Source organism: Botryllus schlosseri, chromosome 5 (assembly GCF_051294905.1).
Source record: "Botryllus schlosseri isolate E-star chromosome 5, Bs_hap1, whole genome shotgun sequence".
Classification (NCBI taxonomy): Eukaryota; Metazoa; Chordata; class Ascidiacea; order Stolidobranchia; family Styelidae; genus Botryllus; species Botryllus schlosseri.
In genome coordinates this window covers 18,081,119-18,096,701 of record NC_137240.1, presented here as the reverse complement: position 1 = coordinate 18,096,701, position 15,583 = coordinate 18,081,119, and the positions used below count along the sequence as shown (strand labels likewise).

General features: G+C 38.7%; 1 protein-coding gene across 1 annotated transcript; it reads left to right on the top strand.

Annotated features, from left to right (window-relative positions):
• Positions 1-3,681: 3,681 nt before the first annotated feature.
• Positions 3,682-6,747, top strand: LOC145439311 (uncharacterized). The gene is made up of 4 exons (XM_080316817.1): positions 3,682-3,900; positions 4,075-4,167; positions 4,346-4,563; positions 4,644-6,747. The coding sequence occupies exons 1-4, from the start codon at positions 3,696-3,698 to the stop codon at positions 4,836-4,838; spliced, it is 711 nt and encodes a 236-aa protein (XP_080172943.1). The 5' UTR covers positions 3,682-3,695; the 3' UTR covers positions 4,839-6,747.
• The last annotated feature ends 8,836 nt before the right edge of the window (positions 6,748-15,583 follow it).

Sequence of the window (15,583 nt, the reverse complement as noted above, 5' to 3'; positions counted from 1 at the left end):
AGCTGTATAAATTCGCGATTAATGTATCGACTTAGGAATCCGGCCCGCCATGTTCTTCATTTTCCCATATCTGGCACTGCCGACTGGAGAAGTTGCCAGCCCCGGACTAGGGGTATAATAAATACGAATGACTGGCTTAGACAGGGGGCGAAAGGGACCATGCCCAGACCAACAGCGAATTATGCGTAAAATGTGTCGAGGTATTGGCTGATCAAATGATCGGCTGTTAGTCCACACCGGAAACGAAATAGCTCTCGCACTTGACAATGCGGATTGTTAGCAAATGGCTTGAAGGATGTAAGTTCACGGTTAAATCGACATTGGAAAACATAAAATTCATTGAATATTTGATTGCAAACAGAGAAACTTAGTAAACTGTTAAATGAGATCATCGAGATATAACATTCGAGATATCATCACCTATCTCTGTATGGAACACAGCTAAAATTAGCACAGACCAACACCAGATTTTGTGTGAAATCCGCAATGTGGTGGGGAAGTGTCAGATCAGCGCTGGCTCTACTATATAATCGACCTCGATAACGAAATTACTGCCCTAATCATTGGGTGTCAACGTTGAGACTTGGCACAGCGTACGATACTAAAATTAAGACGTACCGTTCAAAACCTCATGACAGATCTAGGTACGGAGCTTTGTTAAAATAAATACAGACCAAGACCGGCTTTTGCGTATAATCTGTTGGCGATTAATGACGAGTCAGATCACACTTGACTTGAGAAACGAAATCACCACCCACATAGTTCAGTGACAAACTTAAAACTTGGCAAAGCGTTCGATACTAAAATTAAGACATACCGTGCAATATCTTATGACCGATCTCGGCATGGAACATCGTCAAAATCAATCGAGACCAATACCGGCTATTTAGTAGGCTATGTGTAGTGGCTATGTAGTAGTAGATAGAATTCGACTCTTAAGAAGTGCGTTTTATAGCACCCAAAAGTAATCAATGATATTGTTATCTTGCCCAAAATCTGCAACCCGCAGAGAAAAACTGCTTTTCCGTGAAGAAGTGTCAAATTTAAATGGCGTGCGGCTCACGCATTTGGTTTTGGATTCACCCTATAGTCAGGTACTTTTGAACCCAGCTCAAGTCAGGAAACTTAATACAATGTATTAGACCCGTGGTTCTCAAACTGAGGGTGCGGCCCCCTTGGTGGCGTGAAAGCATCTGAAGGGGGCGCGAAGCAGCGGTCAGCTGATAACATGGGCTAACACAAAAAGTTGAGTCCCAAAGATATTATAATGGTTTCTCGGTATTTTGGGGCTGCTGAGTCCGACATTCGTTTTTTTGAATTGGCTTTAGATTTTGAGATATCGTTTTTTTTAGGTATTTATTCATTACTTGTTTTATTTAATCGTCGTAAGGTGAATACTTGGAATTACGCGTATTTAGAATATGCTAGCTAGGCGATCTGTGCCTCACCCTGAGTCAGTAGCCGACTGAAAGACAAAAGCTGCCTTGGAACCGGAGCGTGAATAACATTCTACCGTACAAGAAAATAAGAATGACTTCCGTATTTTAGCCCACAATCTGGACTTTTTTACTGCAAAGACAATGGGAAATGGGAGTGCCGCAATATAGACCTCAATAGTAGTGATTATTCATAGACAGTTCGAAAATTTGTTTGAAATGTGTATTGCTACATAATGGTAACAGGTATGCATATCTCCTAATTAGCCACTCAACAAAGCTAAAAGAAGAACACAACTACATTAAAACGGTATTACAAAAAATGAATTATGACTCTCGCCAGTGGTGATTCTGTTGCTTGGCCAGCAAACCGACTACACAAAATACTCATGTTTCGTCTGCTTGTGGGATAGTCGAAAGCGCACTGATCACTGGATGAAGAAAGGGTGGTCACCTAGTGATTCCATGAGAGTAGGTGAAGCTAACGTTATAACTGAACACTTATAGTTGCGAGAGAAATCATCATTCCACCGCTCCACATAAAACTTGGTTTGATGAAGCAAAAAGCCTTGCCTGCAACTAGGCATTGTTTCAACTATGCTTGCAGAACATTTCCTGCTTCGGATCCGCAAACTCATAAAAGCTGTGTCTTTTGCGTACTCCATGACTGACACAGAATCTGCTGCTTGGCAATCGTTTGTTGAAGTCACACGGAACTTTCTAGGTAACCGAAAAGCTGAAAACTACCAAGAATCGGTCGACGATATGCTTACCAACTTGAAAGATTCAGGTGTGAATATGACTAGCAAGATTCACTATCTCTTCTGTCACTTAGATCGTTTTCTTGCAAACCTTGGTGGTCTAAGTGAAGAGCAGGGATAAAATTTTCAAAAGGATATTAAGGTCATGGAAGAGAGTATCAGGGCAAGTGGGATGCACATATGATGGCCGACCAGTGTCTCCAACGTGACAGCTTGCCTGCGTCACATTTAAGAATATCAGGCAAAGGAAAATTTGTAGACACATATTAATTTTTTTGTATTACAGTACAGGCATATGATTGATTAGTGTGCATTTGACAACTCATTAAATGAACTTTGAGCGTTACATAAAGCAGTGTTTGTGCTTTGACGTCACCTGTTTTTGCATTCCAGAAATCTGCTGGTTACGGCTAATATATCCTAGTTTTTTTTTAATATTTGCTTGATTTTCACATGCTCTCTGTGTTAAAGATTACGTCTTTAACGAAATCGAATCAGAAAAAGAAAATACTGTATGCTCAGTTGCACACATTTGAAAAGACAGATAGTGTAGACTCATCGAAGTTGTAGCATACAAAGATAATTTGACCTGTATGTCAAATTTGCGTATTAATAGCACTTTTCGAAACAAAAATACGAAATATCTCAAATACTAAAGTCAATTCGAAAAAAAACTAATGTCATTTTTCGATTCAGCGACATAAGAATTCTATAAAACCGTAATATACGAAGAAAATTTTACCTACGTCAATATTTGCGTATTTTAGCACTTTCCGCAACAATAATATGGAATATCTAAAAAAAATAGAGCAAATTCGAAAAAACTTATGTCATTTTTGGATTCTTCGACATAGTGATATCCTAAAACCGTTGGAACTTCCTTGGCACCAAATGTGTGTTAATTAGTGTACTTTTTTTCGCGCTTGGCGCGATTTATCTCCAATTCATAGTTATTGGTCTATATACACTCCTAATTTCAGAGTTGTGAATTCTCCCATCAACAGTCATAAACTTCCATGCCATTAAACTATCCTTTGGGATTGCCAGCATTCTGGTTGCAGTTTGTGGTTTGACGATAACGGAGGCAGGAATTTTTTTACTATCATAAAGGGGGCGTGTCTAAAAAATGTTTGCAAACCACTGATTTAGAGTAGATACTTTAATTACCGTGATAATATGCATAACGATTTTTCATATCCCCTTTTAACTCAGTTTAGAAATGCGGACATATGGTTGTTCCTACATGTTATTGACGAAACCCAATCGTCAATTCGACACATTAAGGCTGGGCGTATTCACCTACTAAAAGTGTGAATCAATAGGCGTCTGACAGAATCCGACAGCGCCAACAAGCGTTAGAGATGTTTTAATCGAGTCAATACGCGTAGACACCAGTTATCTCAGACAGCGATAACATATATTTAGCACGATCACATGAGAGTTGGTGATCAGATCCTAACAGAATTCATCGAAATTCTGGTCTGGTAATCGTGTCTGCATGCTCATAGCTGCGATTCCTGTATTTTTAATGCGTAACTTTGAGTTCGCAGCAGCTCAAGCTAGGGAACAACATGATTGCATCAAACTGAGAAACGTATACGACTCCATGTGTCAGAGTTGGACAAATCAGAACTCCGAGACTCAGAGCCATGCGGAATCGCAAAATCGCTCTCGAGTATTGACGTCACACAATCCACAGAGATGTGAGTACCTTGGCATTAATGTTGACGAGTAATTTCCCATTATGTAGTGATGGCCTGCCGCGTATACCCTGGTCTAGTTTGATATTGTATTGACAGTAGGATTTTCTAGGAAATTTTGATCTAATTTCGACCCTGCGTACAGGATATTAATTGAGTCATTTCGAAATGATGCAGCCCTGATTGCTGAAAGTATCGCATACGACAAGTTATGGAGCGATGTGATATCATTGCAACAAAGAATCGAAAGATTGGAATTCAGATCCGAAGGTATAAGCGTTCATTCATTGCTCAGCCTGTAGCCCTAATCCTCGAAGAGCAGTTTGATGGATTTTGTCATGTCTCAGACCGATATCCTTTTTTGTATTCCTATGCCGAATTATGGCAGTGTCCATTTCGTAGTGTATCATAGTCGGCATCATATTTGTGAGCGTTGTATTTGTTTCAGGAATATGTCAGTTTTTATACAAGGGCAAGTGCTTCTGGATCGAAGCTCGCTTCGACGGTATAACTTGCGATCAAGCGCGTGATATCTGCAGCGCATATGAGGCCAAGCTGGGTAATGTTTATTCGGAAAATCATTATTACATGCTACTCGGATGGTTACGAGTATTGGCAACCGACGGAAATTTTCAGGCTTGGTTGGGAATGACATACCATCCACAGGTGAGCGAATATTTTTGATTTCGATTTCAAAATTAATAGTATCAAATTCTCGTTCCGTTCCTGCCTCTTCATGGATCAAGTCGAGGTCGGTTTCTCTGACAGACGGTAGTGAAGCGCCCTTCATAAAGTGGCGACCTGGCCACCCTCGTAACGTCGTCACCTCGTCCTGCAGTATGGGTTTGAGAGCTTCTAGGAAATGGAGGAGCCCGAATCAGCATTTGTTTCATGCCTGTGCAAATCGCGAAGAACTTCGAGGGGTGATCTGCGAGAAGTGAACATAAATCCATGTCTGTTTGATAATGGCATCAATTTTCAAACCATTAGAGTCATCCTTCCCATTTCTTAATAAGATCGTTTGTTGTTTTGATAATATTCCATTGATTCTAATGTGTTATAATCTGAAAGCAAACAGCGGATGACTTTTCGCTCGTAAAATTATTCACAAGCTGGTACGCTAGCCTAATCAGGCCTCAATACGTGCAGGCACTAGCGCTCCCAGGGGTGAAGGATTTGTGCAAAGAAGGTCATCATATTCATAACGTCACAGCGTATCGTAACGTCGAATGAATGCACATTTTGAAATTTTTTGCTATGATCAACATATATCTGCTTCAGAGAGGGCATCTATTCGCAAATCATTGTATGAATGTCGTCTTAATCAAGGAAAGTTATGATTGGCATATGTTCCAGCCATAAGCGTGTTATATTCCGTCTGTATTATGTTATTATTGGGGCGATTTTTTTTATATGTCAAAAATAGTCAAAATATTGTCAAAATTTTAGCGTTAGGTCAAAAAATGTCAAAATTGTTTATAAAGTCAAAATGTTTTTGCAACCTGCATTTCATTGGTATCGTAGATGTTTGCACGGTATTGCTATTTTGCAGTTTGTAGCCCGATTTTTCGGCCTAACGTTGTAGACGGTCTATTGTCTGCTCACTGTGAATCATAAATGACCAAATAAATCAAATAGGTTGGCATGGTGTTATAGTCAGAGTACCGCAATATTCTAACTGAAGCAAGTCTGCGTGGGCAATAGGCATTGGCTTATATATCAACAAACGCATGATGAAAAATTGTGATGTAGACAAAATTGTCAGAATGAAGCAACACGGCGTGTCACCAGCAGTGAACTGCACACACAACTTCAGTGTTGGCAGACAACAACTGCTACTGTTGAACGTTATTTCTAAATTTTTGGCAAGCTACTTAGTAATGACATACACTTTCTACACGAGAATGTAAGAAAGTATCTTTCGTTGTACTACGACAAATTTTAATTAGTTCCTCCATAATGCGTGATGTAACTACTGGAATTCTTCATAGGTTCAGATTTAGTTAAAATAAATTGTTTCCATGTAAAAATTAGTCAGATATTAAGTCAATAAAATTTGCTCAGGCCTAACAACTTCGTAAGGACAGACAGTTCCTACCAGAAATGAAGATAAGTAGTACAATTCTAGGATTTTGTGGGAAAACACCTAATTTACATACGTGAGGTCAAAATTTGGTCGAAATTCATTTTTGTTTTTGAAATCAAAATTGTGATTTTTTAGGTCAAAATCTTTCGTTTTTAGGTTAAAAAATGCCCTATTTATCATACATCAACAGCGATTTAATTATTACGAGTATGTACGCCTATGTATTATCTAACAAAAATATTTGACATCAATAAATGAATCCACTCTCAGTTGTAGCTCTCAATCTGTAACCGGTTGGCTACTGATAGGGATTGTTCATGCAAGTTGTATGAATCAAAGCAACGTAATCAACGCAACACGATGCACGACACTAGTTGACAAACAGCTCCAAAATAGTTTTAATAATTTCCGGTACTGGAGTTATCAACATTCTACTTCAATTGGTGTATCGGCGTAGTAGAGTGCAGTATTGACTTCGCAGTTCGCAGGTTACGGACAATCTTCGGCATTCATCGATAATGTGCTCTCTGAAATCGAGAGCACATTATCGCAAGAACTTTCCAATCCATGGTGTCAGATACTTCTTCATCAAACCACACGCTCGAAACAAGAAATTGTCTCCTCGAAATACACCGGAAACTAATACTAAACTATTCCCGATATCATTCGCAACTTTAGAGGTCACGGGTATAGATGAGTCACGTAAGTCGAATTTTTTGTTAGCCGAGAATGTCGAGCTGTCGGTCTTGTCGATCGTGTTGGAAACCGTGAAGGGGAAAGTGAAGTGACTGGGGAGTAAAGGAAACCATCCGCTTTAATACAGGGATTTTCCAACCATAATAAATTGTACAAGCCTAACCTTATCGTAAGACTGAATTCTTTAGCGATATTTGCAGCGACAATGACTGTCTGTCAAATGGTTATAAGTAGGGTTGCATTTCAAACAAAAATCAATTTAAAACAAACATGTTTGAATCATGGCCCTTGTTTATAACATGTTTTTATTGTTTTTAGCCATGAAGTCACGAATATTTACGTGTGACGTCACGAATATTTACTTGTGACGTCACAGTAGCTTGGCCTTGACAATTGAAAATATGGGGTAAATATGACTCCTTCGACGAAAAGGACTTCCATAACTGTCATAAACAAACCAATAATATCTTTACCAAGGACTACGTCGTTATGGAACATTTTTACTGTCGGGGGTCTTCATCATCAGAACACCCATTCCGTACCAATGATCTATATCTTAATGCTAAACCTGTTGAACCGACGACGATTTCGAGGGTTCCAGCCATCCCACCTCGTATACGTCGACTAATCGTCCGTAGGCTCATGCAACATGTTTTATCGAAAGTATTTACACAATTATGGCATAATTAGACAACGTTTGATAAAAACAACATTTTGTTTAAAAAGGCATTTGTTTAAAACACTGTTTAAAACATGTTTTGAACAAAGTGTTTCAAACATCGTTCGTTTCAAATGCAACCGTTGTTAGAAGGGAAAACAGTTTTTTGTCGAAACTGGCTTCGAAGGGCTGGTCTGTGGATATGCTCGGGGATCTGCGTTTCCCAGGACGGCAGCATGGCTGACGTTTACTCTGATGATTACTGTTATGTAGTGATGACAAGCATGAGGCAATTTGTAACATCTGATGGATTTTTCCATGCTTGGATCGGTATGTCGTACGATCGTGACGTGAGTTGTCATGTTTATTTCCAGAGAAGAGGCATTGCCTGGTATTTTAAATGAAGGGTGAGTATTTGTGGTAACCACTGGAAGTTTGACAAAAGAAAACGACTTAATGCTGTGTTCACGACAGACTCTCTGACTCTCAAACACTGGACTATAGCCCACATGTGGGCCATAGACGTATTTGGAGAATTGTAGATTTGGTGAAAGTTTAGTTATATTTGTTATGTTATTCGCTCTAAATATATTCATATTACGAATTATACGGATAGGCTATATCAACCTTTTCAGTCGACTCTGATAAGGGGTAGTGACTCGCATAGAGTCACAATGTAGGCCTACAAGTAGAAAACGGGCTGGGGAAACGGAGTCCTTGCCGTCGGGCTACGCCTATGATGACAACCTACGGCTTACGTTACAGCGACAAAAATAGTTTCGATCAGAGTTGGATCAATTACATTAATTCAGTTCAATTACAATTAAAATTACTCCCTTGTATGTTTCAATTACATTACAATTACAATTATACTCAATGCTAAAAATATCCAATTGCAATTATAATTACAATTACTTTTAAACATGTAATTAAGTACAATTACAATTACAATTACTGTTAAATATGTAATTGATTCGATAGAGAGGTGCTCTTTGACAACCGTAGCGAGGTAATCAGCAACAATCTCAAGCTATTCATGTTTCATTCATGATGCGTAGAATACCCTTTAATTAAAAAATCTTGAACGTATTCTAACTATTCCTAATCATGAGTACTGAAAAACACAAACACAGAAATTATTTTTAAGCGGCTATTAACAAGCAGTAGTTTGAGCGACTGGCAACGACTGAGAGCGAATAGGCTACATGACAGTCGATGAAATGTAATCAAACGAATATACAGAGCTGAGTAAGGCAAATCTAATGTAATTGGTAAGGCGTCAGCGACAAGGATGATACCGATAAGGTGTGTAAAAATAAAATAAATGCAAAAGGAAAGAAGTTCCTGATAACTATGAAGTTTATTTGCTGTTCGTCCATTTTTGAAATATGACAGTGAAATATTTTTTGCCCCCTTATCGTCATATCCCACAATGAAACCAGAATGTTAGCAATCCTAACTGATAGTTTGATGGTATGGAAGGTTATGACTGTTGATGTTGATGAGAGAATTCTCCAATATGAAATTCGGACTATATACAGAGCAATAACTATGAAATGGAGGTAAATCACGCCAAGCGCGAAATAAATTTTCAGTTTACCGGAGCTCCGCGCCGCTCTTCAGATGCTTTCACACCTCCCAAGTGGGCGCACCCCCCAGTTTGAGAACCACTGCTTCAGCCTATATTATAATTCACAAAGTTTTCTGTTGTTCTGAAGTATGGGAAACAGTTTAGCATCGCTGAATTAGTTAACGAGACACGCATAGAACACCCATGTAAATAGGCTAATTATTTTATGTTGTGATTGTCAGGTTTCAATACAATGTAATTGAAATTGTAATTAGTCAAATTTTTTATAAAATTACAATTACAATTACAATTACAAAAAATGAAAATGCTTCAATTACAATTACAATTACATGAAAAAATGTAATTATTACATTCAGCTCAATTACAAAGTACAATTGATCCAAATCTGGTTTCGATTATGTAATAACTGGAAGTTATTGCTGCAGTAACCGATTATATTCCAGCAGGGTCATATGTCGTATTGCGATCAAAAGGTTATGCATTAAACTCAGACTGAGGTGTGTTTAATGTGAATTTACGGTACTTCGACAGGTCGTAATATTGGAACATTAAAAAAGCCATAATTGCAATTTATCATCAAGGAATCGTAATGGATTGCGGATTTGGAGGAGCTCATTAATCTTTGGAGTATGTCTGAAATGTTCGGCCTTGAATTGTTGGACATATTGTAAGAGTTGCATGAACTAATTGTATAATTGGATTGAATGTTCTGACATCGCATTTCAGTACATACAAGAGTCAAGGCATACGCGAAGCTTGCATAATAAAGATTCTTTCTTCGCTTTTCTGTAGTATCCCATTCACCAAAATCACGTTGAGAATTGTGTGAAGCTGGCCTAGAATCGTTTCGCTATTATAGTTATATTTATTCCCCACCATAGTGGAACAAAACCTCCATCACGCAAACCGAGTTCATGGATGCGAGGATTGGATCATTGTTGTATTTCGCGAGGTGCGTGGAACACGGAAGACTATAATGTAAACACGAGTTGTATGGGCTATCAGAACCGCAACTGCTGCTGCACTCCACACTCCCCAATCGGTGGGAGCTCTAAGGACGCACGAGATTATTTCGTTAGTCGTTTTTAAAGGAGATTTATACAACTTGAAAATTTTTCTTCCTGCTCGCCTCGATTTCATGTCATTACATTTTATTATGAACAGTAATATAAATACGCATATCTTAGAGAGGCATATCGGCGACGGTGATAGCCAAAATATTGAGCAGGACTATGACTCTAGGCAAGGGGCGGGCAAACTACGGCTGGCGGGCCGCATGCGGCCCTCAATACCGTTCTGTGCAGCTCGCGAGAGTCTAAAGAAACTTATTAAAAATATTGATGAAATGCGTACTAAATATCGAATTATTGCAGGGACTTGATTAAACTTTTTTCACCATAATAACTCTAAGACAGTTGTTGTCAAACGGAGGGGCAGGCCCTCCATGGGGGTCGTGAAAGCATCTGAAGGGGGCACGAAGCTCAGCTCAACTGAATTTTTTTCGCGCTTCGCGCGATTTACATACTGTCCAGCAAATACCGTGTCTAGCTAATCCCGACATCGATTCTTTAGTCCAGGTATGGCCAATCTGCGGCAGTACAAGGAAAATTATGCGGCCGTCGAAACTTAATTCGATTAGGATGTGTTGGCGGCCGTCAATATGGAAATTGAATTTACGAATTGGCTCCCTAATAAATGAGAGGTTTGTATTAGTTTTGAAATTTCTTCGCTCTTCCCGCGGTTCAATGCGAGTTAATTTTCGATTTTAATATAGTAGTGTCCTTTGTAATCTGAGCCCCACAGTACAGATGCGAACGGTAGAGGAAAACTATTCGCCCCATAAAGAAATACCAATTTGTAATCGTTTTCTCCTCATCATGAAGGAAATTTGTTTCATGTAGGCCTACGTTTGGGCGAATCCAATATATTTTCACTATAGCAACAATTCTGACGGGAGGCCAAGAAATAACAGCATGCAACAAACGGGACAAATAACAATTGGTCCACCCACAGATACCGCACAGAACTAAGATCTTCCCTAAATTTTCGAAGACAACACCTGCATCAACTCTACTGATGAATTTGATCACCAAGAAAGTATGAATATTTGATAGTAATATGTGAAACTATACTAATATTACACTGGTCAACACATATTTTTAGGCATACAAAGTATGAGTGGTTTTGGGGGTTCTGAAGTGCACTGATTCCGAATATGACCTTAGTTTTTTCAAATTGGCTCTTGTTGTGGAGATAACCCATGGGGCTGTTTTGACCAAAATCTCCCATTTTCGCGATAATGACTAGATATAAAATCTGTTTAGTGGTACTATAAAGTTTAGAACTTCAGTCTACTTGTTATTTTTACGCACAGAAGACTATATTAAATCAAAATACAGCAACAGCACCATATTTTGGGGTATTAGATTTATCATAGTTACAGAGTTTCACGGATATCATGTACGTACATAAACTCCAGTCATGTATAGAAGTATTTACCTAGATACTCAATAACGAGGCATAAATTCAATCAGTTTTAGGTCAACCACCTATCACTCTAAATCCGCAAGGTCGTATTGAACACTTCATAACAATTTTTTCTGGGTACAGACACACTTTTTGGGCATATAAACGCATTGGGCCATTATCGTCGCAACGCTTCTGCGTATTTCTCCGTTTACATGTAACACTTCGCCAATGCGGCTTATTTTCAAGAAAATTTATACTTAGTTTATGAATGCGAAATTGATGATAAATTACTATCGGTACGTTTGGAGATCGCATAAAATCATGGTACATGTAAAGTAATATTACTCAAATGACCCAACACTAAGTTTAAGGGTAATATTTCTTTAAAATATACATATTTCCCTGTGACGCAGAGGGGTCACCACCTTCGTTACGGTAGAGCGCGCTCGATTTCAGTTTGGAATTTGAATTGGTGGTTCGTCAGCCTTCAGGCAGAGAGTAGGGTACACGAAAAGACTTGGCGGGATGGATATATTGAAGCAGTTTCTGCTACCTGATGGCAAAAAGGATCATAACATCCATGTACTATATGGTATGGGAATGCGGTAAATGTTATTGAATATATGTAATGTGAGAATAGTCATAAAATGAGCTCGTTTTGACATTGCAGTAAGGTCGTTTGACATAGATGTTTTGGTAGGCTACTGATATCCCTTATTCATATGAATATTCTTTAGATGTTTTGTAGTATATGATTCGTCTGATCTCATTGCTGGATGATCGAGCTTCGAATCTGATAATATACCAGGCTGCGACCAGGTCCAGTACTACAGTACTGATGGGAAGCTGCTATCGAACTAACTTTTTTGACATATAGATAAAGGGATGTTCTCTCTATCCACACTGAAATATCCCTATGTAGGCGATATTGTGGTCCATTGTGGACAAGTACTGCAATGTCAGCCATTGAATGCCTGTATGACAGTCATGCAACGGTTTTGATTGTTTTTCAACTGCAACACATTTTACACTGTACTGTCTATTCCAAGGGTAAGGTGTTAACTAAAGCGATTTTTTGACATGTCAAAATTGTACCGTTAGGCAGTGTTGGGATGACTCGAGTCAACTTCTTAGTATGACTTGACTTGACTCGAGTCACTTTGGGAAAATGACTCGACTTGACTTGACTCGGAGCTTCAGAAATGGGCATTGACTCGTGACTCGGAGTAAAATTTACGAGTCTATTTCAAGTCATCAAGTAAACACGGTCGAATAAATCACTGTATCTTGTGTATGTTCGGATTGTTCGAGATACACCGGTGTCACTTGTGACTGTGAGAGTAACCAGTCATTCACCGATTCTATGTTACACTGATTCTCCATTGTTACATCACATATAAATTGACCGAAAACTAAACGATCACAGCTTACGTTGTCGAAGTAGTAGTAGAAGAGTAATCTAAATAGAAACGTGCCTCTGTTTCTTAGACGGCTCAATGCTTACCTTGCGCAGTGCTCATATTTACCAACCATCTTATATGATTTAAATTGAACAAATATAGATTGTGCGTTTATATTCTCACGGATGCGTAGATGGGTAGTGTAGGCTATTGTACCATATCATTTTGTTTCAACTTCTCGGAGCTTTGCATTAGGTTCTATATTTTGGATGATATTAACTGACTGTATCATGTAGCTGTACAACTCCCATATTTTATTAGCAGTTATACGTGTGCGGGAGGGACACAGCATCTTTTTACATGTATATTTAGCTAGATATTCGTTATTTGATTCAAGATAAATGATCAATTAATCTGTCTTTCACACAGCTAGCAAAATACTGCAATAGGTCAGCACCTTCTTACGCATCCAGAGTGTGCAAAATCGTATACGGTAACGATAACAGATTTTCAATTCTTGCTCGTGGACGTAGTCTGTTCTAGGGATGGTGTGAACCTCTGAAAGGTTCGGGTTCGTGTGAACGCGAACGTTTTTGAAAGGTTCTGTGTGAACACGAACGTGAACCTCGTGACGTCATATTGCTAATTCCAACCCTATCTCTCAATGACGTGATAGCCTATATTTAGGCTATGTACACGATACCCAGCGAAGACTCGGGCCACATAATGTCGCATTGCTGAAGTACATATTGGCGTTTTAAACATCGCTAAATGTATCAACCGCGGTTATCAAAGGATATAATAATCTCATAAAATCAATACATTCCATCGCTTTGCCAACAATTTCGACGAGGACTTACAGGGAATATAAGCTTACGCCTTAACGATCTTAGACCGGACAATGTGTCCGGAATCTGAGTATTGCTACATTGATATTGAGCAGAGTGTAAAACGGGTTTCTATACTCGCTACCGATATAATAAACAAGAAGTTATATAGCTATAGCCAGCACCTTAATCGCACGGATTTGGTTTTATTGATACAGTAAAGATATGAAGTCGAGATTGATCCCGTACGCCCGCTCGATTTTTTACATCAGAAAACGATATCAATGTCATTGATTGGTTGAATAAGCATCATTCGCTGACTACGTATATTGCTCGTGATGTTGTGTGATTGCTGGTCAAGCTCACATCAGAGAGTCACTAAATATTCACAAACGGAAAGCTGGATATTTCGAGAAATTTTTGAATACTTTGTTGCGCCGATGGCAGACGATATATATGAACGCAAGACGTTGATGGCTTTCACACCCTATTTGACGTCCACTTGTATGAATATAACTTTATTAGTTACACGAGCTTTTGGCAATTTTTGGTAACAAATAAGCAAGTTCCGGTAAAACTTTTAATGTTGTCAGGGTGCATGCTCGTTTAGTGTTGATTTTTTATGCTGTCAGCGCCATGCATAGAGTGACCCGCAGTTGAAATGCAATAAATTTGATCCAAAGATCTTATAATGAAGTGCAAATTACAATTTACCAAAAAGGTTCACAGTGCAGAACCTACCAAGGTTCTGCTGTGAACGCGAACCACGAAATTTCCGAGGTTCACACACAGAACGCGAACGTGAACCTCACGTTCACAGCATCCCTAGTCTGTTCCATTTAAAATGTATTGACTTTGAATCATCAGTCGTACGTCAAAAACTCAATTTGACTTGAATTGTGACTTGACTCGTGACTTGACTTGACTTGACTCGACTTGACTCGAGTCACCTCCAAAAAACGAGTGACTTGACTTGAACCGAGTCACCTTTGAAAATCGATTGACTTGACTTGACTCGAGTCAAAATCTGCAATGACTCGAGATGACTCGAGACTCGAAGGTAGTGACTTGATCCCAACACTGCCGTTAGGTCAAAAATTGCCAAAATTATTTACAAAATCAAAATTTGTTTTGGCGACTTGCATTTCGTTTGTATCATAGATTTTGCTCTGTCGGTGAACTTATCATTTTACAATTTACATCTTGTAGCCTACTTTATAGTCCTACCGTTGTAGACGGACCGTCGTCTGCTCATTGTGAATCATAAACTGTCAAATGAAACAAATGCTCAACGTAGCCTACTGCACTATCCTAACTGAAGCAAGACTGCGGGGGCAGGGCATTGGTTCTTCTATTAAAAACTGTTTGATGAAAAATTGCGATGTAGACAACTTTGTCATAATGAGAGGGACAGAGAGTGCAGTGTACGCACAACTTCAGTGTTGCCGGTCAACAACTGACGCTGGTTAACGTTCTTTCTTCATTCTTGCCAAGCTACTTAATTAGGACAGACACTTTCTATCCGAAAATGTAGGAAAGTATATTTCGTTGTACTACAACAAAGTTAATTAGGACAGACACTTTCTATCCGAAAATGTAGGAAAGTATATTTCGTTGTACTACAACAAAGTTTTAATTATTTCTACCATAATACGAGATGTAACTAATACTGGAATTCTTCACGGGTCCAGATTTCGATAAAATAAGGTTTTTTCATGTAAAAATTTGTGAGTTTTCGTCCTAAAAGATTTTTTCAGGTCAACCTACTTCGGAAGAACAGACAGCTCCAGCCAGTAATAAAGATATGTACAGGTAGTACAATTCTAACATTATCTGAGAAACACCTAATTTAAGTACATGGGGTCAAAATTAAGTTTTTCATCGTCAAAATATGTGTGAATTTGGATTTTTAGTCAAAATCTTCCCTTTTTAGGTCCAAAAAATCGCCCTAAAATTAGC